Source organism: Candidozyma duobushaemuli, assembly GCF_002926085.2.
Source record: "Candidozyma duobushaemuli strain B09383 chromosome Unknown A_B09383, whole genome shotgun sequence".
In the NCBI taxonomy this organism is placed as follows: domain Eukaryota; kingdom Fungi; phylum Ascomycota; class Pichiomycetes; order Serinales; family Metschnikowiaceae; genus Candidozyma; species Candidozyma duobushaemuli.
The window spans coordinates 2,850,572-2,874,103 of NW_020289901.1; the positions used below are offsets into that span (position 1 = coordinate 2,850,572).

The 23,532-nt window shown below is 43.2% G+C and overlaps 11 protein-coding genes across 11 annotated transcripts; 5 read left to right on the forward strand and 6 right to left on the reverse strand. All coding sequences in view use genetic code 12, as the record gives it.

Moving 5' to 3' along the window:
* Window positions 1-144: 144 nt before the first annotated feature.
* On the forward strand, window positions 145-633 carry ERG27 (3-keto-steroid reductase; the record flags this gene model as incomplete). Its single annotated transcript, XM_025479831.1, has 1 exon — window positions 145-633. One exon carries the CDS (start codon window positions 145-147, stop codon window positions 631-633), a length of 489 nt encoding a protein of 162 aa, XP_025339304.1.
* Window positions 634-1,913: 1,280 nt separating this feature from the next.
* On the reverse strand, window positions 1,914-2,930 carry CXQ87_001290 (uncharacterized protein; the record flags this gene model as incomplete). Its single annotated transcript, XM_025479832.1, has 1 exon — window positions 1,914-2,930. The coding sequence occupies one exon, from the start codon at window positions 2,928-2,930 to the stop codon at window positions 1,914-1,916; it is 1,017 nt and encodes a 338-aa protein (XP_025339305.1).
* Window positions 2,931-4,160: 1,230 nt separating this feature from the next.
* Window positions 4,161-5,051, reverse strand: CXQ87_001291 (WD40 repeat domain-containing protein; the record flags this gene model as incomplete). Its single annotated transcript, XM_025479833.1, has 1 exon — window positions 4,161-5,051. The coding sequence occupies one exon, from the start codon at window positions 5,049-5,051 to the stop codon at window positions 4,161-4,163; it is 891 nt and encodes a 296-aa protein (XP_025339306.1).
* A 661-nt stretch (window positions 5,052-5,712) lies between these two features.
* CXQ87_001292 (uncharacterized protein) lies at window positions 5,713-6,354 on the forward strand (the record flags this gene model as incomplete). Its single annotated transcript, XM_025479834.1, has 1 exon — window positions 5,713-6,354. One exon carries the CDS (start codon window positions 5,713-5,715, stop codon window positions 6,352-6,354), a length of 642 nt encoding a protein of 213 aa, XP_025339307.1.
* Window positions 6,355-6,903: 549 nt separating this feature from the next.
* On the reverse strand, window positions 6,904-7,758 carry CXQ87_001293 (Elongator subunit; the record flags this gene model as incomplete). Its single annotated transcript, XM_025479835.1, has 1 exon — window positions 6,904-7,758. One exon carries the CDS (start codon window positions 7,756-7,758, stop codon window positions 6,904-6,906), a length of 855 nt encoding a protein of 284 aa, XP_025339308.1.
* A 538-nt stretch (window positions 7,759-8,296) lies between these two features.
* Window positions 8,297-8,788, forward strand: CXQ87_001294 (uncharacterized protein; the record flags this gene model as incomplete). The annotated part of the gene is made up of 1 exon (XM_025479836.1): window positions 8,297-8,788. One exon carries the CDS (start codon window positions 8,297-8,299, stop codon window positions 8,786-8,788), a length of 492 nt encoding a protein of 163 aa, XP_025339309.1.
* A 1,232-nt stretch (window positions 8,789-10,020) lies between these two features.
* Window positions 10,021-14,681, forward strand: CXQ87_001295 (uncharacterized protein; the record flags this gene model as incomplete). Its single annotated transcript, XM_025479837.1, has 2 exons — window positions 10,021-10,898; window positions 11,924-14,681. The coding sequence occupies 2 exons, from the start codon at window positions 10,021-10,023 to the stop codon at window positions 14,679-14,681; spliced, it is 3,636 nt and encodes a 1,211-aa protein (XP_025339310.1).
* Window positions 14,682-15,032: 351 nt separating this feature from the next.
* CXQ87_001296 (uncharacterized protein) lies at window positions 15,033-15,719 on the reverse strand (the record flags this gene model as incomplete). The annotated part of the gene is made up of 1 exon (XM_025479838.1): window positions 15,033-15,719. The coding sequence occupies one exon, from the start codon at window positions 15,717-15,719 to the stop codon at window positions 15,033-15,035; it is 687 nt and encodes a 228-aa protein (XP_025339311.1).
* A 1,243-nt stretch (window positions 15,720-16,962) lies between these two features.
* Window positions 16,963-17,658, reverse strand: CXQ87_001297 (uncharacterized protein; the record flags this gene model as incomplete). Its single annotated transcript, XM_025479839.1, has 1 exon — window positions 16,963-17,658. One exon carries the CDS (start codon window positions 17,656-17,658, stop codon window positions 16,963-16,965), a length of 696 nt encoding a protein of 231 aa, XP_025339312.1.
* Window positions 17,659-18,225: 567 nt separating this feature from the next.
* On the forward strand, window positions 18,226-22,001 carry ISC1 (inositol phosphosphingolipid phospholipase; the record flags this gene model as incomplete). The annotated part of the gene is made up of 2 exons (XM_025479840.1): window positions 18,226-19,414; window positions 21,781-22,001. The coding sequence occupies 2 exons, from the start codon at window positions 18,226-18,228 to the stop codon at window positions 21,999-22,001; spliced, it is 1,410 nt and encodes a 469-aa protein (XP_025339313.1).
* Window positions 22,002-22,085: 84 nt separating this feature from the next.
* CXQ87_001299 (uncharacterized protein) lies at window positions 22,086-23,291 on the reverse strand (the record flags this gene model as incomplete). The annotated part of the gene is made up of 1 exon (XM_025479841.1): window positions 22,086-23,291. The coding sequence occupies one exon, from the start codon at window positions 23,289-23,291 to the stop codon at window positions 22,086-22,088; it is 1,206 nt and encodes a 401-aa protein (XP_025339314.1).
* Between the last annotated feature and the right edge of the window lie 241 nt (window positions 23,292-23,532).

Consider the following 23,532-nt stretch of genomic DNA (forward strand, 5'->3'; position numbering starts at 1 on the left):
TACAAGTTGCAAAGAGTTGGCGTGAAATCTACAGATGGAATGGGAATGCTTTTTCAAGCTAATGTTTTCGGGCCTTACTACCTCTTATACAAAATACGGCATCTTTTAAAAAATGGTGGCCGCGTGGTTTGGATATCTTCGGTCATGGCCAACCCCAAGTGTCTCTCATTCGATGATCTCCAGTTATTGAGGTCCCCTGAGCCTTATGAGGGTTCAAAAAGGTTGATGGACTTGTTGCATTGTGGAACATACAAAGACCTTTTGAGGGAGTTTGATATAGGATCCTATGTTGTCCACCCTGGAATTTTCACGAGTTTTTCATTCTTTGAGTTTTTGAATATCTTCACATACTACGGAATGATGCTTCTTTTTTACATTGCACGCTTGATGGGTTCGGAGATTCACAACATTTCAGGCTATACGGCTGCAAATGCCCCAGTCACTGCAGCTTTGAAAGGTGGTGATCAGTCCGTTAAGTGGGTTTCAGCTTGTAATCGTTGGGGACGCGAATTCACAACCAGTGCAGAGATAGAGAGCACGGGTGCTGAGGATGTGGCCGCTTACATAAGTGATTTGGTGATAGAATGGGATGAAAAGCTCAAACATCAAATTACTGCAACAAGGAAACCATGAGGTGACACTGTGGTATCAGTCTTGGATACCATGGTCTAAGCAATCGCAACCGCATCCCGTGGGGCATTCCAAGTTGCTGGCATCCAGAAGCCACCAGATCAGAGCACACTCCGGATGTAAAATATGTTCACAATTCGTGCAAACCAGTGCACGCTTGCTTACAATCATAGAGCATAGAGCGCAAGTTTGTAGGTCATTTCGCTTCTTCGTGTTCCATGCACTGGCTCTAGCAGTTTTGATCGACGTAAGGGGAGTCAATAACAGCTGTGAAGTACTCAAAGATTTCCTAAATCGTAGACCGTATTCACATTTGTGTGGAAACTTGCTCGAGTTATTCGCCTTTTCTTCCAGGGTGTAATTAAACTTTAAAATCTTCACCCTATTATAAAGTAGCCCCCAGGAATACAAGATCTCTGCGTATTGCTCTCTATAGTACGCCATCTTTCTGTCACTTACTTCACTGAGAAGTGAAACTGTGAACAGATCATCAAAAACGTCGAGCAGCTCAAAGTTTTTCATTGAGATAGTTATTGTCGGGGGCTGGCGTGGTCCATTTCGAGACTGCAAGCATGAAGGCGAAGACAAGATACCCCTATTGGTCAGTGGCCTGGGAGCTTTCCTTGACGAATATTTCGCTTGTCTTTGTGGGCTATCAACTAAGAGCTTCTTTGAATAAAGCAGGTCTGGTGAACCATCTATGCCATTGAGGGATTGGTATGTTGTGACGGGTGTGGTAGACCATGCCCTAGACGGAAGTACATCGTTCGAACTGAAAGTGGTTTGAAAGATGTGATCATTGCGATAATTCGTATTCGAGGGCTTCCGCACAAGTCCTCTATCAGAAAGCGTCAGTTGAAACAACAGCGCGGTGCCTCCATGACTTTCACGATCTGATGACGCGACCAATTGCCTCGAAATCTTGTGGTCTGAATGGTTTGGAACAACGTTGTAAGGTGTATTTAAAGGTAAAGCTTGCATCTTTTCCTCGTTGCATTCCTTAAGATTGGTTATATTCTCATGAAGAACGCACGACATCATTGCTAGCATCTGTAGATCATTATTTCTTTCAAAATAGTCAAACAAACTTTTTACAAGCCATGTATGTCCATAAGGATGATTTCCCCAATAAAAGATACCCGAATCTGAGGGAACGGGAACATCAGGTTTACCGATTCTTTCGACTTGAGGGAGCTTCTTGATAAGAATTAATTCTATTAGCTTCCAAGCCTCGCTGAGTTCAAAAAAGCCATGAAATTGAGCCACTTCATGATTATGTCTTGCTAAACTCTCCGGTGTGTCCCTAAAACCCGATAGGATAAGGCAAGTTCGACCTTTTCGGGAATAAGGTGGGAGAAGTCAGCAATCAAAATACGATTGTACTGTCCCTTGGAGGATTTTGGGGTTCTTTTTTCCTTGACAGAGCAGTCCCCGTGTGTCGAAGATCTGTAATTTGAGGTTGTGCCTCCAGCACTTCGTGTTATTCCTGATTTGCGGTCTTCATTACTGAAGAAATCGCCTCCAACCCTCATAGATTCCCTAAACAACCCTCTCACACGAGACTTCGAGGGCACGTCATTCTCTATGAGCTCATCCCAGTCATTATTGAAGCTAGCATCAGACGATAGCGAAGAGCTAAGCGATTCAGCTTCCTCCAGACAGATACCGTGATCCGAGTCTTCATCTATCATTGAATTCGAAGACAGATGGTCAGCTTCCTCCATCATAGTTTTTACACCTCTGGCCGCGCTAAAGTATCGTTCATCCGGCCTCCGTTTTTGAATCCTAGAATCAGACTGTCTCTTCGCTTTCTCGTCGTGTTCGCGTGATAAGAAGAAGCAGACTAATCGACCGCTATGAGACCAAATAGCTCCGCATCCTTTCGGAAGGGGCGTTGTATCATGTTTTATTCTTTCTTTGAAAGGATCTGCATCTGCTGGATTCTTAAATTCTTCGTTTTGACGAGAAGTCAGCTGAGGAAGTGGATGATCACCCACCATTGGTATCAAGTCTATATCTTCCTCTTCGTCTTCGTCTTCTTCTTCGCGTTCTTTATTTCCTTCATTTGCTTCTTCGTCTTTTTCGTCATCCTCTTCTTCTTTGCCTTCTTCTCCCTTTTTACTTTCGTAAGTGAATGAAGTGGTGATTACTGAACTCCCTGCTGCATTATGGAGGTCCACAAGATCGTCCGCCCAGCTCTCATCTCCAACTTCTATAATATTATCACCCAATGACAGTTCTGGTATTAATTCTAGCTCACGAATGAATTCTGTTTCATTCAAATTGATCCTATCACCCATCAAAAACCTGAGGCATGGCTCAAGGCAAAATCTGGCGAATTTTGTGGTGTAAAACTCTGCTATTTGATTCAACCCTTCAAGTAATGTTCGCTTTATCTCGGGGGTAATCTCATGAGTTTCCTCTATGTCAAACAACAATCGGTGATTCTTGGGTTTGTGTGGTTTTTTGCTTTTGTGACTCTTCAAAGCCACGTCTTCAATATGGGGATAGCTTTTGGGGAATTTTACTTCAAGGCGTATAAATGCCAAGCTTTGTTCCTGATCGGCTTTCCATAGTTCATCTATGCTGTCGTGAGTCCCAAGGATCGATTTCTGGGGCTGATTGACGGATTCTTTTGTCGGTAAATTGGAGCCCGCTGCTCTGACGGATGAATTTGATTTATTTCCAATCGCTGGTTTGCTGCTCCCTTGTTGCAAGGGGCTACTATTACGCGCAGGTGCCTTGGATATAGAAGATTGGCCCAGTTTGTCCTCTATCATCGTGGTTGTCGAGTCACTCGCGTCTTTAGCGCTGATCTCTTCTGGGGAAGTTCTTTCAATCTTCGGAAGTGGGCCTTTAAAAGTCATCACAAGGTGCCCGTAGAGACCGAAATTTTCTCGAAACGGAGCTTTGGGAACTTGTGACCTACTATACTCACCTCCTCTCCAAGATTCCTGGGTCCCAGTAAGCTCTCAAAAATGGGCGCCCCGTGCTGGTCAGGACCATTCGATCTTGTGTCACCCATACGCACTCCAGAAATCCAGTCAAGATGATTGAGCTGGGTACTTCTATCAGCATTTTCTTGTGATTGCATGATTTTGAAGTATGCCATGGAGGATAAGCTGTCCCGTTATATTCTCTGTAATAGTCCTTCATTGAAAGAAGTGGTTCAACGCAATAGGTATTGTAACGGTATGTATCTGACTTTTTAAGAGATACCTCCTCGCTTAGCTCTAAATTGGGTGAATAGGTTGGAGAATTGCCTGCAATACCATCCTCGGAGTCAGAGCCGCCAGTGCTTCTGACTAATGAATTAAAAAGCTTTTGGTGCAGTGGATTATAATTCGCAATGTTATACATCTCAGAGTCATCGGGCCAGAGCTTTAAATCAAAATCATACGAAGACCAGCTTACCATTTGAAATTTCTCCCAGCACTGGTTAGACTCGAAGCCAGCATAACTAGAACGAAGAGTTCTCCAAAGAAAGTCCTTCACTGGCCCTTGATGGCCACGAAAAGAGTAATCGGGTATTACATCCATTTGAACTGTTTCCCCGTTGCTGCATTCTCGTTCAATGCGCCTTGGTAGTTGATAATATGAATGGCATTTCCGCCTCCTCTGAGCGGCATGATACCACAACAACCATCTTTGCCAAATGGTAAGGACCTTGCCCTCGCAACAGGGTACTCGGTTTGCATTATAACGGATGGCTTGATCTTCTCTGTACTAGAGTTCAGGAGATCCCACACTTTTATGCTCTCATCATTAGAGCATGTCGTAAGCTTATTGTCGGCACTGCTAAAATCAAGTCCGTTGATTTTTCCGGTGTGGGCATTTTCAGCCCTTAGAACTGGGACCGCACCTTTCCTAGTGTCCCATAAAAAGAAGCTGTGGTCATGACTGGATACCAATTGATGGGGATCATTATGACTCCATTTCACTTGTGTGGCACCAGCACGCCACTCTGCCCATTTACCAATGGGTCGTCGTGGACTTCGCATATCCCAGCTATAAACGAATGTATCTATTGAGCATGTTGCCAAAACTTCTGGATCCATAGGGTGGAAATTAATGTCTGCTATCGCCCTTGTGTGACGGTGTAAAACATGCGCTATGGCGTTGTTGGAAGGTCTTGCCAAGTCCCACAAGAGGGCCTTCTGGTTTGAAGTTGAAATGCACCATGATGGTTTAACAAAGTGATGAGGAGACCACTGAACGTCGGCGACTTCCCAAGAGGTGATATGATGTAGCCATCTCGGGGTCATGAATGGATCATCTAAATCGATGATGAATAAACCCTTTCTCCCCGCCAAAACAGCATCTCTGCCATTTGGCGAGAGGGACATTGTACCAATGGCACCATCCACGCGAAGGGAAAGCGAGTTGCCAAATGTGAGTGATTCGAATGGGTTTTGTGACATGTACAGCCCTATCTTCCTGTTTTCCAGCTAATGTTAATGATATCTGAGACTACCCGCACACTCCAGTAGGTATGCAAATGTAAGGTGAGTGGGACTGAGGCCGAGTTATAGGGATTTCATTTGATTTGAGTCAAGCGATAGCTAATACAGAGCCAGTTTTTGAAAAAGTATTTTTGAGTTGTTCTTTTTTGATTTTTAAGATTGAAAAGTACTTTTGCAGTTATCCGACATTCTCGCTACTGTATTTCGTTATTGCGAACAATTGAGGAATGGTCAAAAGATGTGTTACTTTACACGTATTACCTGAAGTAACTTTTACCGACATTCACCAAAATAAATCGTTTTCATAATTATCACTGTCTCTGAGATGGCAGGCTAGGGCCCTAGTGGCGACACAGGGGGACGTCGAAGTTCACAGGTGTGGTCAAGGGGTGCTAGTCTGGAAGCTGATAAGATGGTTTTTCTCTAAGTAGACTTACATAGGGCTTTCCATTTAGTCAGATCAATTTTTTTGTGAATTTTACAAAAAAAAAAAAAAAGACTCCTTGAAAACATTATTAGCTTGTAAGTTCAATTCTCATAGGAGAACTCTCTAGGCATGAGACACCCGTGCCCCAGTTCTACGCAAACAATTCAACTTGAGGTCGAGTTTTATCAATCAATGTCAGATATGGAAGAATCTAGCGAGGCCAGAAATGAGGCAATAGATAGAGTTGATGATGAAGAGTTTGATGATGCGGATACAGAGTTGGTGGGTCGGTTTGATGAACCCACAAAAAACGAAGAGAATCTTGCCAATAATGAACCCAAGACTAGCACATCTTTGCATGACCTCCCGAACATAGCCAGGAAGGATAAAAGCTTACAAGAGATGCTAGAATTGATGGATAAAGACTTTCTGCCTATTATTCCTGATGCTGTCACGGATTACTATCTTGCTCGGAATGGTTTCGAAACGGCTGATGTCAGAGTCAAAAGGCTACTAGCCCTTGCCACACAAAAGTTCATCTCTGACATTGCTCAGGACGCTTATGAGTACTCAAGAATAAGAAGCTCGTCAGCTGTTTACAACTCTTCTAATCCTCAAGTGAGGGCTAAACAGCTTTTACAAGGGCAACAATTTGCTAATCAACTGAGTACTGGAACTGGCACAGGCGTCGACAATGCAACTGAGCAGCTGCAGCCACAGCTGCATTTTAATGCTGGCCATCAACAAGGCAAGATTGTTCTTACCATGGAAGATTTGAGCAATGCTTTAAGCGAATACGGCGTGAATGCTGCCAAACCAGACTTCTATCGATAAGTCATCACAGAATGGTCCACGAAAGCTTACCTTACGCTTGATTGAATTCTATCACATAAGATCCTTCTGCATCAAGGGATGTCCTGGACAATTCGTCGAGGTGCTCAAAGCATAGTCAATAAGACTCCCCACAAACCTCCTCGCAAGGTGAGGGATCATTTTTAGGTTACAAGACTTTACCAGCACGTTATGATGTCGACTTGTGCTCGTACCACAAAAGAGAAATTATAAATGCAACAATGGGTGTTGAAGTGAATTGTATGAGATTTCTGTAGAGAATCTGTATCCATTCTGAGCCAGTGTACCTTCGACTTCGTTGATAAGCATGATTTAATACCAATTATCCGCTGAGAAATTCCGTCGCCAATTGAAGTTTCAAATACATTCCTCACTTCAATTCCACAATTTATTACCGACTTATGTTTTACGGGAACAAATAAACACTCGCGCTCATTGTTTGCATCACATTCAGCCCCAGCGGTTTAACCATCATTGAAGATCGAACTAGTGGATCATCAGATTCAATAGCTCTTATAAGTTATATTTGTCCTAAAATGGGTCTTCATAAGGATCTTCTTCATCATAATCGTCGTCCTTCTCAAATTGGTACACGATCGCACCACCCATTTTGCCCAACTCTGCTTGAGCTTCCATGAAGGGTAGTTCAACCAGCTCCTTAGCAATCTTTTGCTTATTGCTTGTATTCAAATTAAATGTTGTTAAATCATCGAAAAGTTCGGAAATTTCTGTCGAAGAAGCTTCTGTAATTAGCTCGTATTCATGGAGTTCCAGGTTAACGGAGAACGTATGAAGCAGGGACTTACCAGACTTCCTTTTGTTTGTGAAATTCAATTTGAATGAGGAAGAATTGCTGTAGGAGTTTGGAGGTATAATGAGACGAGCAAGTGATGTTTCAAGCTCTTCCTCGTCTGGAACTTTGAGAGGTTCAATATGGAAAACAGACAGGGCCATATAATTAAGTAATGTCAATCCAGGCGGATAATTCTCTGGACTAATTTGTGGGCAATTCGAATGAAATATCCCCAAAGTGGTATTGTTTGGACGTAACAAATTTGTAAAAAAGCTTGTGATCTCGTCAAGCGGCACGTAATTGAGCGATTCTATAATGACGAGAGACTTTCGCGTCTTGTTTGACTTTTCGGACACGAAAGAATTGATGCTCAATTGTGAAGCCTCTGAGCAATCTAGAAAGTAAGTTGCCCAAGCAGGTTTTATCTTGCTCTCAAAAGATAGAAGAATCACAGGCGCCTCTGATTTATACACGAATTCCTGAATCAATGGGTGGGCTGACTGAGCTAACGAGTCGATGACTAAAGACAACGGAGAAATTTCTTTAAGTGAAAGATGTCTATTGAGGAGAACATTCAAATTTTGGGAAGACATCGGGTTTCAAGAACTTTTCAGGTGAACACCTACCATATGTAGATGAGATGAGTGCAACATCGTTGTATGAAGGAATCATACGTCCTAGCGTACTCTGACTGTAGAGCCAGCTTCTAATCAGCTTCCTTTATAATAATATGAATTATTTCGAGGCTATTAAACTCTTACCAATTATTTTTTTTCTTAAAATTCTTTTCCATTTGTGTAGAGTTCTCAAGCAGCGGATCGCTAGATGTTTGTGACTATGCATGATATACTCAGGTCGCATACTTCATAAACCATCACAACTTTGGCAGCACCAAAAACATTCGATTTACGTCCATCTAAATGTCTAGTCATAGTGATTACGAGCTTCCATCTCAGACTGATAAGCATTCCCGCCACAAAATGTCTCCACTAGAAATGATTATCAAAAGCAGGCATACAACAGACTGATAAATATCGATGAAACGAAGAGCTACCAGTCCAGAATAGAATCACTTGCTCTAGAGAAGGGGAGATGAATTTAAAAAGGCTGCTACACAGTGATGAGTCCATAATGGAACAGAAACTCAAAAGGAAGCACCTCGAAGATTACCAGCAAACTCTACGAAACACCACAAGAAGCGTACAGATGGAACAGGCTGAATCTAGAGTGAGTCTCACAGACAGACTTCTTGACAAAATTATCCCTGCTGGCTACATCAAGGTAACTCCAAAAGAAATATCTCGTGGCCCCTCTGTTACTGTCCAGCTATATCAGCCCCCAGACCACCAGCCCTCCGTGGATACAAATATCATTAATGAGATCTCTGTGGAATACGAAGGGATTTTTCTCAAAAAGGAGGATAGGAAACATTTGTCGCTCCTTGTTAGAAAAAGCGAAGAAGATTTACTCGATCCCAATGAAAGAAAGCGATTTAAGGTCATGGAGGTTATTCTAAGAGCTAAGAATGGAACATCTCAGGTGAGAAAAAAAGCCAACCGCTGGTTCAACTCCCACTCCTCTGACTTGGGGCGAAGGCAATTTTTAGCGTGCTCTTACCTCTAATGCTTGAACCTGATCTCGAAGACAGCGAAAGACATATTCTACTCAAGCTTACCGGCAGAGCTGCATATCAATTGGCACATGAAATCAGGCCTTACACCCATAAACTCGTGACAGCCGTTAGCCCCTTACTTATTGATGAGCAAATGACGCTTCGCCTAGAAGCCAAGGACACCATAGCTGTAATTGCACGTTCAGCTGGCTTGGCCAATATCATAACATCTCTCCGACCGGATCTCGATAATAGCGATGAGTATGTGAGAAACTTGACTGCTCGAGTCCTCGCAGAGGTTGCCTCAACTTTGGGTTTAGTCAAATTTTTTCCATTCGTGAAAGCCGTCCTTAGGTCGAAGTCTTCACAGGCTCGTCACACAGGGATTAGAATCATACATCATATCTGCATCAATTTGGGAGGAGGAAATGGTGCATCCATTTTGCCCTACCTACCACAAATTGCCGACATTATAAAACCCGGTCTAGAAGATGAGCTTCTTCCAGTGAGAACAGCGACAGCAAATACGATCTCTTTACTTGCAGACAGCGTTTTCCCTCATGGAATAGAAGCCTTCGATACTCTCCTTGAACCGCTTTGGGGTGGACTAAAAAATCACAGAGGCAGGGGACTAGCAGCTTTTGTGAAAGCAGTGGGCTCACTAGTGTCATTGATGGCGCAGAATTCATCGTACGAGGAGTATACAAATTACTACTTGAAAGAATTGTTGCAGGTAATGATAAGGGAATTTCGATCGCCGGACGAAGACATGAAGAGGGCAATTCTTCGTTCTCTCTTGCGCCTTCCAATATCACGGACCGTGCTCCCTAACTATAAGGGGCAACTCATACAGCCCTTCTTTCAAAACTTCTGGACTAGAAAGATAGCACTGGATTCTTCGCAGGTGTGCCGACTTGTCATTGACACCACAAAAGTGATGGCAAAAAATATTGGCGTGACAGTCGTCATTGAATCGCTTATCCCCTTGGCGAAGAATGCGAACGAGAGCATGAGACAAATGGCTGTGGGTGCAGTAAATAAGATAGCCAGGAGTTTTCCTGATGCATTTTTGGAACTCCAAGAACGCTCCACAGATACATTACTTGACGCAGTGCTCTTTGCTTTTCAAGAACAGACCCAACTGCATTCCGTGTATCGTTCTGCGGTTACTTCGGTGTGTAACGCACTTCAGTCAAGAATAAAGCCCCATATAACTGCACTCTTGAGCACTATCCTTTTTCGGATGAAGAACAAGGAGCCTGAAGTGCGTCTACAATCCGCAGATTTGGTGTCGGCAGTTGCACCTTTACTCAACGAATTTGGCGACAATAATACTCAAATTATGAACAGACTCATTCTATTTCTTTACGAATCATTAGGAGAGGTTTATCCTGAAGTTCTAGGTTCCATCATAGGGGCTTTATATGCCTGTCTAGAATCGCTAAATAAGGAGGCCTTATCTTCCCTCGATAATCCCTCGATAAGCATGCTTCTACCGACAATGACGCCGATTTTGAAAAATCGGCATGAAAAAGTGCAAGAAAATTGCGTGAAGTTGATCGGGCTCATTGCTTGCAAGAGCGCAGAATGTATCAATGCCAAAGAGTGGATGCGTATTTGTTTCGATCTATTGGACATGTTGAAAAGCCAAAGAAAGCGAATTAGGATTGCATCAAATGCTACTTTTGGATTCATAGCCAACGCTATTGGTCCTCAGGACGTTCTCGCCACATTGCTCAATAATCTAAGAGTGCAAGAGCGTCAGCTAAGAGTCTGTACAGCGGTCGCTATTGGAATTGTGGCAGACACTTGTGAGCCATTCACCGTATTACCTGCCCTCATGAATGAGTATAGAATGCCTGACAAGAACGTGCAGAATGGTATCTTGAAATCGCTTGGCTTCATGTTTGAATACATAAGTGGTGCACAAAGCAAAGACTACATTCATGCTGTTACACCTTTGATTGGGAATGGTTTAACAGACAGAGATCAGGTTCACAGACAGACAGCTGCCACAGTGGTACGTCATCTTGCACTCAATTGTACAGGATTTGCTAATGATGACCACATCGAAACGTTCACACATTTGATGAATCTTGTGCTACCAAACATTTATGAACAGTCTCCACATGTGATTATACGGATCATCGAATGCCTAGATGCAATTAGAAACATTATTGGCCCAGGAATTTTTCTCAATTACATCTGGGCTGGACTATTTCATCCGGCCAGAAAAGTGAGAACTCCTTTTTGGAAAGTCTTCAATGCAGCTTACGTCCAAAGCTGTGATGCTTTGGTACCTTGTTACCCACGGTTTGATGAGGTACCCCATAGCGAAGGTACTAAGTCTTATAACGTTGATGAGCTTGATATTTGGATTTAGGAGGAAAATGTACTGGCCATGGCTCCTTCACCAGCTAAATTGGTCTTAGTCTTTACCCAAGTATTTCTATCCATAGCTTTAAGCATTTTTTTTTTTTTTTAACTTTTGAAGAGCCTAATAGTTCTTTAAAGTAGAAGCTATGATGAAGGAGATAAATTGTATACTTTTGAAGGATCACTGATCCCTTTGTCATTTGTGGGTAAAATATACTGAGCCATTTGTGATATGCGGGTATAAAGTGCGCCTAACCACGCAGCAAAAAGTACAGAAGGAAGTAATGTAGCCTAACTAATGGAAAGAATGAGAAAAAAAAAGAAAAAAAACATACAACAATAGCCTTGAGCCTGCTCGAGGATGACTCGGAATATGAAAGCAAATGGCTGCGAAGTGGTGCGCATAGGTCAAGGTTAGTAAGTAAGCGCTTACATAATATACGCCCCACTGATATCCTGCAGCATCATCATCATCATCACCATGAAGCAATAAAGCTATCATATCACATCAAAGATATGGGAGTCACCTCACTTTGGGAAATCGTGGGGCCCGCTGCAAGACCTGTAAAGCTTGATGCTTTATCTCGAAAACGCTTAGCAGTAGATGCCTCCATATGGATTTATCAGTTCCTTAAGGCCGTGAGAGACAAGGATGGCAATTCTTTAGGGCAATCACATATCGTGGGATTCTTTCGCAGAATCTGTAAACTACTTTACCATGGCATACAACCACTATTCGTTTTCGATGGCGGGGCTCCAGCGCTCAAGAGGAAAGTAATTCAGCAACGTAAAGAGAGAAGACGAGAAAACCAAGAGGATGCTGCCATGTCAGCTCAGAAAATTCTCGCGATACAGCTCCAGAAGGATAAGGATCTACCTCATAGTCGTAAGCGAGAGCTTTTGAAGAATCCTGACTCATCAAAGACAGAAGTGCCAAACCCAGATGGCACTGTTTATCTCGAAGATATGCCGATTCTTCATCCTGAACATGGAGCACTGCAAGAGCAGAACTCACAGCAGGCAGAATTGGTTCAAAGCTCACCAACACGAAAGTTCATAAAAAAAGATGAGTATCATCTTCCTGAGATTCGACAATTTACCGTCTCTAAGGATGACAATAGGATTATGCCAGCGGATGAATTCCAAGAGTACACCGAAAACGCAGACTTTGATACAGTAGATGGCATTAATATCGACTCAGTGGATCCTTCTTCCAAAGAGTTCACCGAACTTCCACTAGCAACCCAGTATATGATTTTGTCTCACCTCAGATTACGATCAAGGTTGAGACTAGGGTATTCAAAGGACCAATTGGAAGGACTTTTTCCAAGTAGCAAGGATTTTCTGAAGTTCCAGATCGATCAAGTCAAGAAAAGAAACTTCTACACACAAAGACTTATGACCGTCAGTGGAATGCTGGAAGATAGTGGGAATATCACACGTCGAATTGCTGGAGACAAGGACCGACACTATGCTCTCGTGAAAAACGAGGATGGGTGGACTCTTTCCTTGGGAGATGGAGATGGCGACCTCATCGAAATTGACGATAACGGGGAAATAAAACGATCGTTAATGTCATCTTTTGATGATGATCTGGGGAAAAATATTACGCAAATTAAGACGGAGGATAGCCAAGCTGCACAATCCAGTGATAGCGACGAAGAATTTGAAGATGTGCCTGCTCATTTGCAAGAAGATGATGAGGATAGCTCACAAGCAATCATTCAATCAATCTATGGCATGTATAAAAATGATTACGAGGAAAGTTCATCTCCCAATGAAATTGAGGGAAGTCAAAAGATGCAAAATAATTTACCGATAGGTACTTCTGAGCATAAAAAAGATGTCGTTAACCAAGTGACCGATCTAGATGAGAACCAACCAGACTTGAACAGCTCAATGCTATTTCGGTCTCAAAACATAGAATCAAGTGACGAGAAGAAGCAGGACGCTGATGAGAGTGCAACTTTCAGAACTCTGGAACCCCCTGAACCTTCTCAAAGCTCTCATGCAATGCCTTCTTGGTTCGATCATAGTGTCTCTCAAATTGAAAGACCACATTCAGGTGATAGATTTTTCACGCAAGAAGCTCAAAGTACTCGGCCTATGAATGAAGATAAGAAAGTTGGATTAATTTCATATTCTGAAGCCAGGGATCTCATAGACATAGAACTGATTCCAGGTTCGCCAATAGAACAAGAACACTCCGACGTGGAAATCGTGAATGAGCAGAACGTTAATGATGAAATTTTGGGCTCGGACGTGGAGATAGCAAATGAGAAGAGCTTTCCAAAGTATGAGCACAAAAACGATGATACGAGGCAGACCGAATTCAAGCCATCAATGATCCAGCATGAAAAGAAAGATTCTGAGAAAGGAGATAGTCAAAAGGATGATGGTCAAGAACTGGAAGCTTTGACGCATGGCGGAAGAACTGTTCGAGACAGGAGGCAGAGTACAACACTTGACTCTCACGGACCGACAGAACAAATACCGGAAAAGTTTGCTCCACAACGACCAGCTGTGCTAGATTATGAGTTGGAGGAGGATGAAGAAGCTGAAATGATGAATCAGCTCCGTGAGGAGGACAATCAACACGAAGAATTTGCGATCGAAATGAAGACAAAACATCATATTCCGATTTCATCAACTTCACTTATTTCAGATGAGCAGCTATACCAGGAACGTGTACAGAAAGCCAAACGTGACTCTGATGAGGTCTCCCAGACGATGATACAAGATGTTCAGGAGCTTTTGAAAAGGTTTGGCATTCCATTCATCACAGCTCCAATGGAGGCCGAGGCCCAATGTGCCGAGTTGTACCGTCTCCAAATGGTAGATGGTATCATCACTGACGATAGCGACTGCTTTCTTTTTGGAGGGAGTAGAATTTACAAAAATATGTTCAATCAAAAGCAATATGTGGAATGCTATTTCAATGAAGAGATCGATCACAAAATTGGACTTGACAGAATCAAGCTAATTGAATTAGCACTTTTATTGGGAAGCGACTACACGGAAGGCATCAAGGGTATAGGGCCTGTGTTAGCCATGGAAATTCTAGCAGAGTTCGAGGATCTCAAAAGCTTCAAGCGGTGGTTCGATGAGCATGCCCGGGGATTATCACAGCCAAAGGATCCAGATTCCAAACTCAAAAAAAATCTCTTGAAACGTATCAAATCCGGGAAGTTGTTTCTTCCAGATAACTTCCCTGACCAGGTTGTTTTTCAGGCCTACACTCACCCTGAGGTGGACAGAGACACGAGTGAATTTAAGTGGGGCGTACCAAATCTAGATCAGATACGTTCCTTTCTCATGTACAATGTTGGGTGGAGTCAATCACGGGTGGATGAGGTAATGTTACCGCTTATAAGGGACATGAACAAGAAGAGATCGGAGGGCACACAGACCACAGTTGGTGAATTCTTCCCTCAGGAGTACATCTCATACAAAAAGGATGCCGCTCTTGGAAAGAGAATGAAGCTGGCTGCCACGCGCTTACATAAGAGAAAGAAGTTGGATAAATAAGGAAGGAATGCAACGGATACTAAAAATGTCGCATCTCAACTCGCCAATAGTAAACACCACTGAATATTTCTTGTACTTCGCTCCTCAATACAGGTGGTATTATCTTCTAGATCATGAGAGAATCAAACGTAATTTAGGAGTCAAGAAAGTATCTTTTGGTAAATCATTCTCAAGATCACAAACGAATACAAGAAGCAGAAAAGGTATGGCTAGATTCGCTGGCTTAGTTTCAACTGTAAGTAAAGAAACGTTTCAAGAAATTCGTTGCCCCCGTAAAAGGTGTCTCTTTATACCATTCAGTACTACAAAGACATCATTGCTCGACTCATATCCATCGTCATATATCAGTACTTAATGGGCATCTTCCAAAGCTTTGTTGAGTCTTTTAAAAATAAGAAAGCCTTCGAAGAAGTGCATGACAGCCCATGCCAACTTTCTCTTACCGGAGGCTCTATATTGCTTCAACTTAGGCCAAGATACGACAGCGATTTCCACCAAATGAATAGCATACATTGCAATAGCAATGGTCTTTACATGGTCCTCCAAAAAAGCACCACCAGTTTTCAAAAAGGATGGAGCATATGAGGCCAATTGGGACAAGAAATTGTCCCTAGCAATAACGTCCCTGATAAAAAACTTATCGAACGATCCAATTGCAAGAACAGCAGCAACAGGATACATTAACAACTGCTGAGGCTTATTGGGTAAGACTACCTTCTTCAACTGCTTGTGTGAATATCCTTGAACAGCGGCAGCATACTTGGCCATTGATATCAACTTGGCCTTGATGTCCATAAACCCATTCACGTCCACCTTGTCCTCCTCAGGGAGCTCATTCCACACGAGAACAATTTCTTCAACTTTATCGTTCCTCTTGTAGGAAAGAGTAAGAGACTTTTCATCAACGGCAGTAATATGAACACTGGCGGGCTCGAGTTGATGAGCTGGGATCTTACCATACACCACAACGTAATCAACCAAGGCCAATTGATGGTCCTTGTTCATATGAGAGGCAATTCTCTTCGAATGATCACTCATTTTATTTTCTAGCGAGTTTTTTTTTGCGGTGTTGTGTAAAACCGAAGGAGTCGCTTATAAAGTCTTGGGAAAGTACATGTGACTTAAGTTAGTAACGGCCCCGCGCTCGGGTCCGTATTGTGTTGCCCCCAACCGGAGATACGAGACATAAGCTAAGGAAAGCAGAATCAGAATTCTTTATCACCGACTTGCTTTAATTCCATGAGCCCCTATTTCATAAGCAGTTATCTACGACGTGAACATTCGGACATGACTTTCGGACCTATTCGTAATGCGTTATCTCCGGCACACATCTAGTGTCAGACGCAGAGTGCGATGCTGTTGACCAGAGGAACAGATTTCGAATTTGTCGTTTTATGTCTCCGTAACTTTCAGTTCAAACACATTGTATTATGCATCGTTTTCTCGAATGTGAGGTCTTGGTAGATGCGGAAGCCAACGAGTTTTGGAGCTTTTAAAATGCATCGGATCGGTGACACAACGCTGTCGAGAGATCGAACTCAATGAATAAAACATTGCGCCTTCGTAAGTTTCATTCTCTATCGCAGAACTCACTATCTCCCAATCCCCAGACTCAAAATTCTGGGAGGCTTGAACATACGACACTCTCCTCGTTCTTGCTAACGGAAAGTACAATAGATTGGCACTGACTTGCATCTGTACCTTCCCACCCTTGGGTGCCCTGCAGATCATAGCTTGCAGCAAGGAAAAGTCAAGAGAGTATTGTGAACTTAAGCCCGTCTTGACTCCAGCGATTACAATGTCGTTGTCTACTCTCAGATCAAGCGAGAATGATATCCCAAACCCCCGCGTCACTTCTCTCTCCACGGAGGCATCCAGTGAGCTTAATTCTGTGGAAACCGTCACGAGAGGGTAATATTCAATGGGGATGGTTTCTTTGTCGGAGCCTAGTTGGAACTCTATCATGTTAACTGGAGGCTTCTGGCCAAGCCATGCCTTCCATTTCGACCTCTGAACGTGATCCCCAAAAAAGTAATATGAGTCGGTGTCCTCGATGTAGATAGCAGTTGTGTTCGCAATCACAGGGTTTCGGCCCATCACAAAATTGTTCCAAAAGGTTGAACTCTTCAACTCTTCTAAAGACTGGAAAACCCTTGGCTGGGGCAGTAAGCCACAGTGGACCACGATAGCGTTCAAGAGGACAGTGTAAAGAAGGGCACAAAAAAACATGAGCCCTCATCAATGCGGCAGGGCCTCTTTTAAACAAAAGCTTTTTGATGAATCAGGAAACTTCAGCACGTAAAGCATTCCGCATCAGCTGAAGAAAAATGACAAGTTCACCATGCATATTGAGATCTTTCTGTATCCGAAGAATGACATCGCGGGGCAAGTTTGGATTCGTGAGCCCGACCTTGTATTCTTGCTCCGCCACATTTAGCTCACACCAAACCTCACGATCAACATTATTGGGGTCGATATTGACAAATTTGAACTTGAGGAGATCGATGTCAACTGCTTCGATTCTCAATCCCAAGTACTGTTCAAATTTAGTGAGCTCCTCAGCGTCCTTGATTGCTTGGTCACCTAGCGTGGATCGAGTGTTTTTCAAAATATTCTCGAGCTCGGCCACTTCTTTTCTCAAATTGTCAATGTCTCGGTTGAGTTGATCCTTTGCAGCCAATCTGCTGTCCAGCTGGGCCGTGAGAGCGTCGACTTTTTCTTGCTTTGCTTGAAGATCAAGTAATGACTGAGCTGCTAGAGCTTCTGTTTTCTCTGACTTTTCTGTCGTGGCTTTTATTTCCGCTTGTAGAGATCGAGCCCTTTTCTCAAACTCCTTCACTCGGTTGATATGTTGCAGCTTAGATGACAGGATGGCCAGCTTTTTTTGTAGAGTAAATGTCTGGAATCGCAGAGTAAAATCCTCCATCTCCTTAAGGAGCAGATTGAACTCTTGCACTGCTGGTGTGGTAAGACTCATCTGGTTAAGGTGATGATGTTATGGTTTCCATGTCAGTATTTTGTGTATACTGCACTCCGCGCGCAAGAACCATGCGTAGATAAAGCTACTCCCAGACAGGTGCAAGTCTATGATATTAATCAAGTAGAAGTAGGGGGAAAAAAAGAAAAAAAAAAAAAAGACAATCTAGATGTTGAAAGATGTGCCATCTTCAGAAAGTGATCAAAAATTTTAGCATGATACTTGGTAGCCTTACCGACCATATAACGTTTGGTCATGGACTGTGTTTACGGATTTAACTGGAAATGCGCAGATGCTAATAAGTGAAACACATTTGAAGCTACAAATTTTGCTTGATCGCTCCATCCAACAGGCCGCCGGTGATTTTTCAAAAATTGAGGTTTTTGATAATTTTTCCACAAGTTTGATATAATTCTGGTGAGCTCTATCGCAGCCCCTTTGTCGATAGAGCAAACACTGTCATCACTGTTGGCGTACAGGAAAGATAAACATCGGCTACGCTATTGTTCCGAGGCGGCTTTGAGCACTTTTTCTTTTCCCATATATTCAACAAAGGTCGGAAAACCCATGGAAAAGCACCGGTTGCGTCTTCTAACGCTTAATGCGTGGGGCCTCAAATACATTGCAAAACATAGAAAAGCCAGACTTCGCTGGATAGCAAACCAGCTAGCCTCTAGCGACTACGACGTGGTGGCACTCCAGGAAGTCTGGGTGGAAGAAGACTGGCTCTATATTGATGAACAGTGCCGCCTCGAATTTCCCTACCGCCGTCTTTTCCGTTCGGGAATAGTGGCCGGACCTGGCTTGGCCATTCTTCTGAAGATACCCATCAACAACTCCTTCCTATATCGCTTTCCCATAAATGGAAGACCAAGTGCATTCTTTAGAGGTGACTGGCTTGTGGGAAAGTCCATAGCAATCACCATTTTAGAGCCGCTCACGCCGGAGACACCTCCTATTGCTCTTCTCAATTCACATATGCATGCTCCATACGCCTCTCTGGGCGATGCTGCCTATTCAACCCATAGAGCTTGCCAGGCGTGGGATATGGCCAAGTTGGTTAAAACCTTGAAACAAGCAAATTATGCGGTCATCCAAGTCGGAGACCTCAACTCGAAACCAGGCCTGTTGCCCTACAAGCTATTCACCATCGAAGGCGGCTTGGCCGACTCATGGGAAATTTTAAAAGGAGATAGCAATCCTCTCTCTGAAGAAATTGCTCGCATGCATCCTGGGGATCAGATTCTTAAGGCGGGAGTCACCTGCAACTCAGTCTTCAACACATGGCACCCTCACAGAAAGCCCCACGAAGCTTGCCGCCTTGATTACGTCTTAATTGATTCTCAAACCCTCACTCCAGTTCTGGCGGCAGTGAGGTTTACGGAGAAACTCCCTCCGCCTATCTCATGCTCGGCATCTGATCACTTTGCGTTTGCGGTGGATCTCGTGGTAAACAAACGGGACGTAACTAATCATCACGACGACCACAGCAGCGAAGAGCTCTTCTCATTGTATCGTGAAACTCACGAGGAAATCTCTTGGTACCTCCGTGAAACAATACCTTTTCAAGCAAATTGGCGCAAATACCATTTCTTCATCTCCATCATACTCGTTATCGCCATACACATCGGCATCACCTTTGCCTCGCAGAGACAAGCATGGTCGTCTGTGCTTCTCTCGCTCGCAAGCACTTTGATTGCAGTGTCGGGTGTCATAAATGGACTTATTTGGGGGTTCGGTGTTCGCTCAGAGCTGCGTGCTCTTCAAGAAGTTCGCTTCGAGGTAGAAGATTCAATGAGGAAGTTACAGAGGCATGGGGCGAGTGCCGGATATCCTTAATCCAGTAGTTCCTTTTTTAGATAAAATTGTCCCACAACTTAATATTTAATGCATATGATTCGATTTTCAGAAGGCAATGTATAGAGAAGAAAGAAGCTCAATCTGGAGCACCTTCATACCTTACTATTCTGCAATCTCACAGTTAGAAGCGAGTACGGATCTGTAAAGCCTTGATTTATGAAGACTTGGGTCACTTTTCCGTCCTATGATGTCCTGACCAGTGACAATCCTAATCAGGTGGGCGGCTTTTCTGCCTTTATCACACACTTCCTTACATTCGCCTTCATTTCAATTCTTCTTCAATTGCTTTGCAATAATCCAAATTGAAACCGGTTTTCAAACACTTTGGCGTTTCCAATGAGAGCTGCGGCACATACCATGAATTCTCGTCAAAAATTTGTTTCCAAATTCATTCAATAGATAAATGATGCTTGCTAGTCTATTTGCTTGGAAGTTGTAATTCTTAATCTGAAAGTTGTTTAGAGATTTGAACACAAGGTTTTGTGTTTAGTACCCGATCTATCAGACGATTTTGACAAACACATTCCTCTTGTCATTGCCTAAGTATTGTGAGATACTTAGGTGAGATAGCTGAAATGAGTTGTCCCGGAGGTTGAATTCGTTACTGATTACCTTTTCAAGCTGACATCGTCTTCTGGGAGGTTGTCAATGTCGTGAGGTGCTTCTTGATCAAGTTTGCTTTCATTTATCCATTCTTTAAAATGCAAAATTTTTTTAAAGAGTCTGTGGTCATTGCTTGTATCATGGAATCCACGAATGTGACCCTCAAGGCTCAGCTGGTGCTAGTCCCAGGAGACCTGGATTGAGGTTGTGCCGAGGTGTCGAGTGGCTCCAGATTAGCGCTGTATTTGGCAATCCTTCTTGGTTACCGTCTCGCTTAGTTTATCCTTCATTTTCATCTTCATGATTTTGAAGCTTTTTTTTTTTTTTTTTCTTTTTTTTTTTTTTCAATTAAATCTTGAGTTTTGGCTCTTTGGGTTATCGGTACCCTGGATCGACAATGCAGGAATCTCACCAGTCGGTCCAACTGGATTGAATTCCCGGTCTTAGAACAATACAAAACTCGTTGGAACAACTGGCTTAATTTGCCATCCTGGAATTAGGCCATCCTGGATGAAGAAATAGCTTCTGATTTAGCAAACCTGGCAATTTTCACTTGTGAAGCGTGGGCATAACCCCCCCCCCCCCCCCAATGTTTGCCTTTTCAGAATTCGCAGCTACATCTTCACTCAGCGAGGCGGGCGTCTTCAAAAGTTCTATAATTGCAGATTTCGCGCCAGGACCCGCGGGCGTGTTTGCGTGGGATCTCAATTGTGAAATTGACATTTTATTACTTTAATTGATCCTCTCAATAATCGCCCAGAGCTGATAGAGTCCCAGTTTTAATGTTCATATTTGAGGGGCTTTGTGTTACACTCAGGAATTCGGGCGTGTGGTCTAGTGGTATGATTCTCGCTTTGGGCGACGGTTGAGGAAACTTGATCGACATACAAACATGCGAGAGGCCCTGGGTTCAATTCCCAGCTCGCCCCGTTCTTTTTTTTTTTTTTTTATTTCTTTTTGGTCGAAATCAGACATCAATCTCTCTAGCTCTTATATTGTAACCAGAATTCAGTGAAGTGTTTCAAGCTGATTCAGTTCAAGAAGCCGTTTCTGTAGGCCTCGTAATGTATGTGCGGTAGCTTTGGCTGACTCATTGCGCAGGGTGTCTCTGGGGTAATCATTGATTTAAGAAATCCCCGATTCTTTTCGGAAATTGCGAAGATGGCTTGAGCTGTTTTGGTGACTCACTCTGCAGCGAATTGGAACTTGGTGGCTCATGACAGTACTTGCACGGATGTTACTGGCTTCTAGGCCCCCTCCCCACCGCTTCGTAAACTGAAAATCCACAATATGCATCTGCAGTATCAAGCTAGCATTCGTAATCGTGCTGCGGCTCAACATACAGCTTCTACTAGCTTCGTAGCGACCAAATGGTGCCTTACACGAACAGGGTTGAATGGTTTGTCAGTCTTCAGGTATCAATGCTTTTTTTGTAGAATCACCCAAAATACACACTGATCAATGTAGCTTTTTCAATCTGTAGCATGACCTGCTGACTTATCTATGAGGCTTAAAGAACGGCTGAGGAGACAATAACCCTCTAGCGGCTGGATCTCTGCAGTGCCTACCCGGTATTTATATTTGTCATAGTCCCAATTCAGCTGGTGGCAAAAATGAATAGTATATAAATCTGCTGGAAGTTACGCTCCCACTCAAAAGCTATGTCCAAATACTCCATTTCTTCCGACAGAAAATCGATTTCATCCGACAATACCGAGACAAGGTCTGTTATCTCAAGCTTGGCTCTGGTGAAAAGCAAAGCGCTCAATACATTCAAGTGTAGCAAGCACGTTGATCCAGAGGAGACGAAACCAAGAAAATACGATGAGAAATCCAAGGATTCATATGAAGCTAAGGCAGCATACATGGCCATTCGCTGACTTAATCTACACTTTTAATTGAATTTAATAATACAAATAACGTGTGAATATCATTGTTTGTAGACCTCTGAAAAAACCCATTTTTCACTGTAGACGTGTGTCCTGGTATTGGGGTACGTGTGAGTCAGTCATTGCCGGAATGGATTGACGATGTGCATCTAAAACTGTGATCAAGCTTTCTTCAACCTCTCTCATGTTTCTGAGGATAGAGGCTAGTTCCCCTTGAAGATCAGCCACCACGGTATGAGGGTCTTGAGATCTCAAAAACTTCATCGTATTATGGTACGCTGGTAATTGTGGAAAATAGCACTCCCCATTCCCAAAACACAAGTCCTCGGTGGAAGAGAGGTAGTGTTGGTGAGCCTTGAGTACACAGCTGTCAACATTAAACAAGTTTTCCACAAGACGAACAGTGCCTTGTGCGTGATTTTGGAAGAAAGAGAGCTTGATTTCAACGTCCTTGCGTACCTTAAGAAGACTAGCCTGAAGTCTTTCACAATCCGTAAAGCTTTCACTCACCTGGGCTTGATAATACTTTGCGCCAAATTCTCTGACAATATTATCCTCATCGCAAAGAAGATATATGGCTCTCGAAGTCACTCCGATGAGCCTCTTTCGTTCGAGGGTAAAAGCTTTACAGCAGCCGAAGGCCATGTTCATGAGCAACACCACGTTGTCAGCAATACTGTCTATATATCGAGACCCAGCGTGGTACAAGTGTCCCATGTCCGAAGACGAGATAATCTGTTTCTTTTCAGCATCGCATGACAAGGATTCGGCAATCATAGGGAACTCAAGAGGTAATTGAGACGGAAAATTCCATGCAAGCTTTAGGTCATCGCTGTTCCTCTGTCTCACTATAGATCTCGGATTACAATCCGAGACTGGTACATTGGCTTGGCTATGTGGGAATAGTTCGATAGGAGAATCCTCCTCATTAAAAGGGCATTGACTGAATTCACCAAAGTAGATAGTATTGCCTCCACCCTCACTTTTGATCACGTCCTTCTCTATCTTATAACGAAGTAGGTTGATTTCGTACTTCCTAATACTCCGATATGAGTGGGATACGTCACATATCATCTCACCATCCCATTCAAAACCCTCGTCACTTCTTGAAGCGCTAGTTGGAGGGGTTTCTTCCTCGTTCCACGATACTTCCAAGGAATCGTTCTTGCCATATAGCTCAGGAGTAGTGGCTTCTTTGGTGAAGTAAAAGTCATCAAGTTGCAGAGGCGCCGGTGTGTCAGAGCTCTTCATTTCAGCACTAAAAGCAGTATGCTCCACCATAAATACGGAAAGAAACGTGAGGAGTATACTTTTTCCATTACTCTTTTCTAGATGCTTTATTAGCGATCATCGATACGTTCGACCTTAAAGGCAAGTGCTGCCACTGGCAAGACAAGAGCTTCAAACAGCTTTTTTTTTTTTATAGCGGTCATTCATTTGGGGTGAGCAGCCAAATCCCAACTTCCTGGTTCTGGTGGATTTTGCACCCATTCCTGTATAGTCAGACGTACCCAACTTCTCC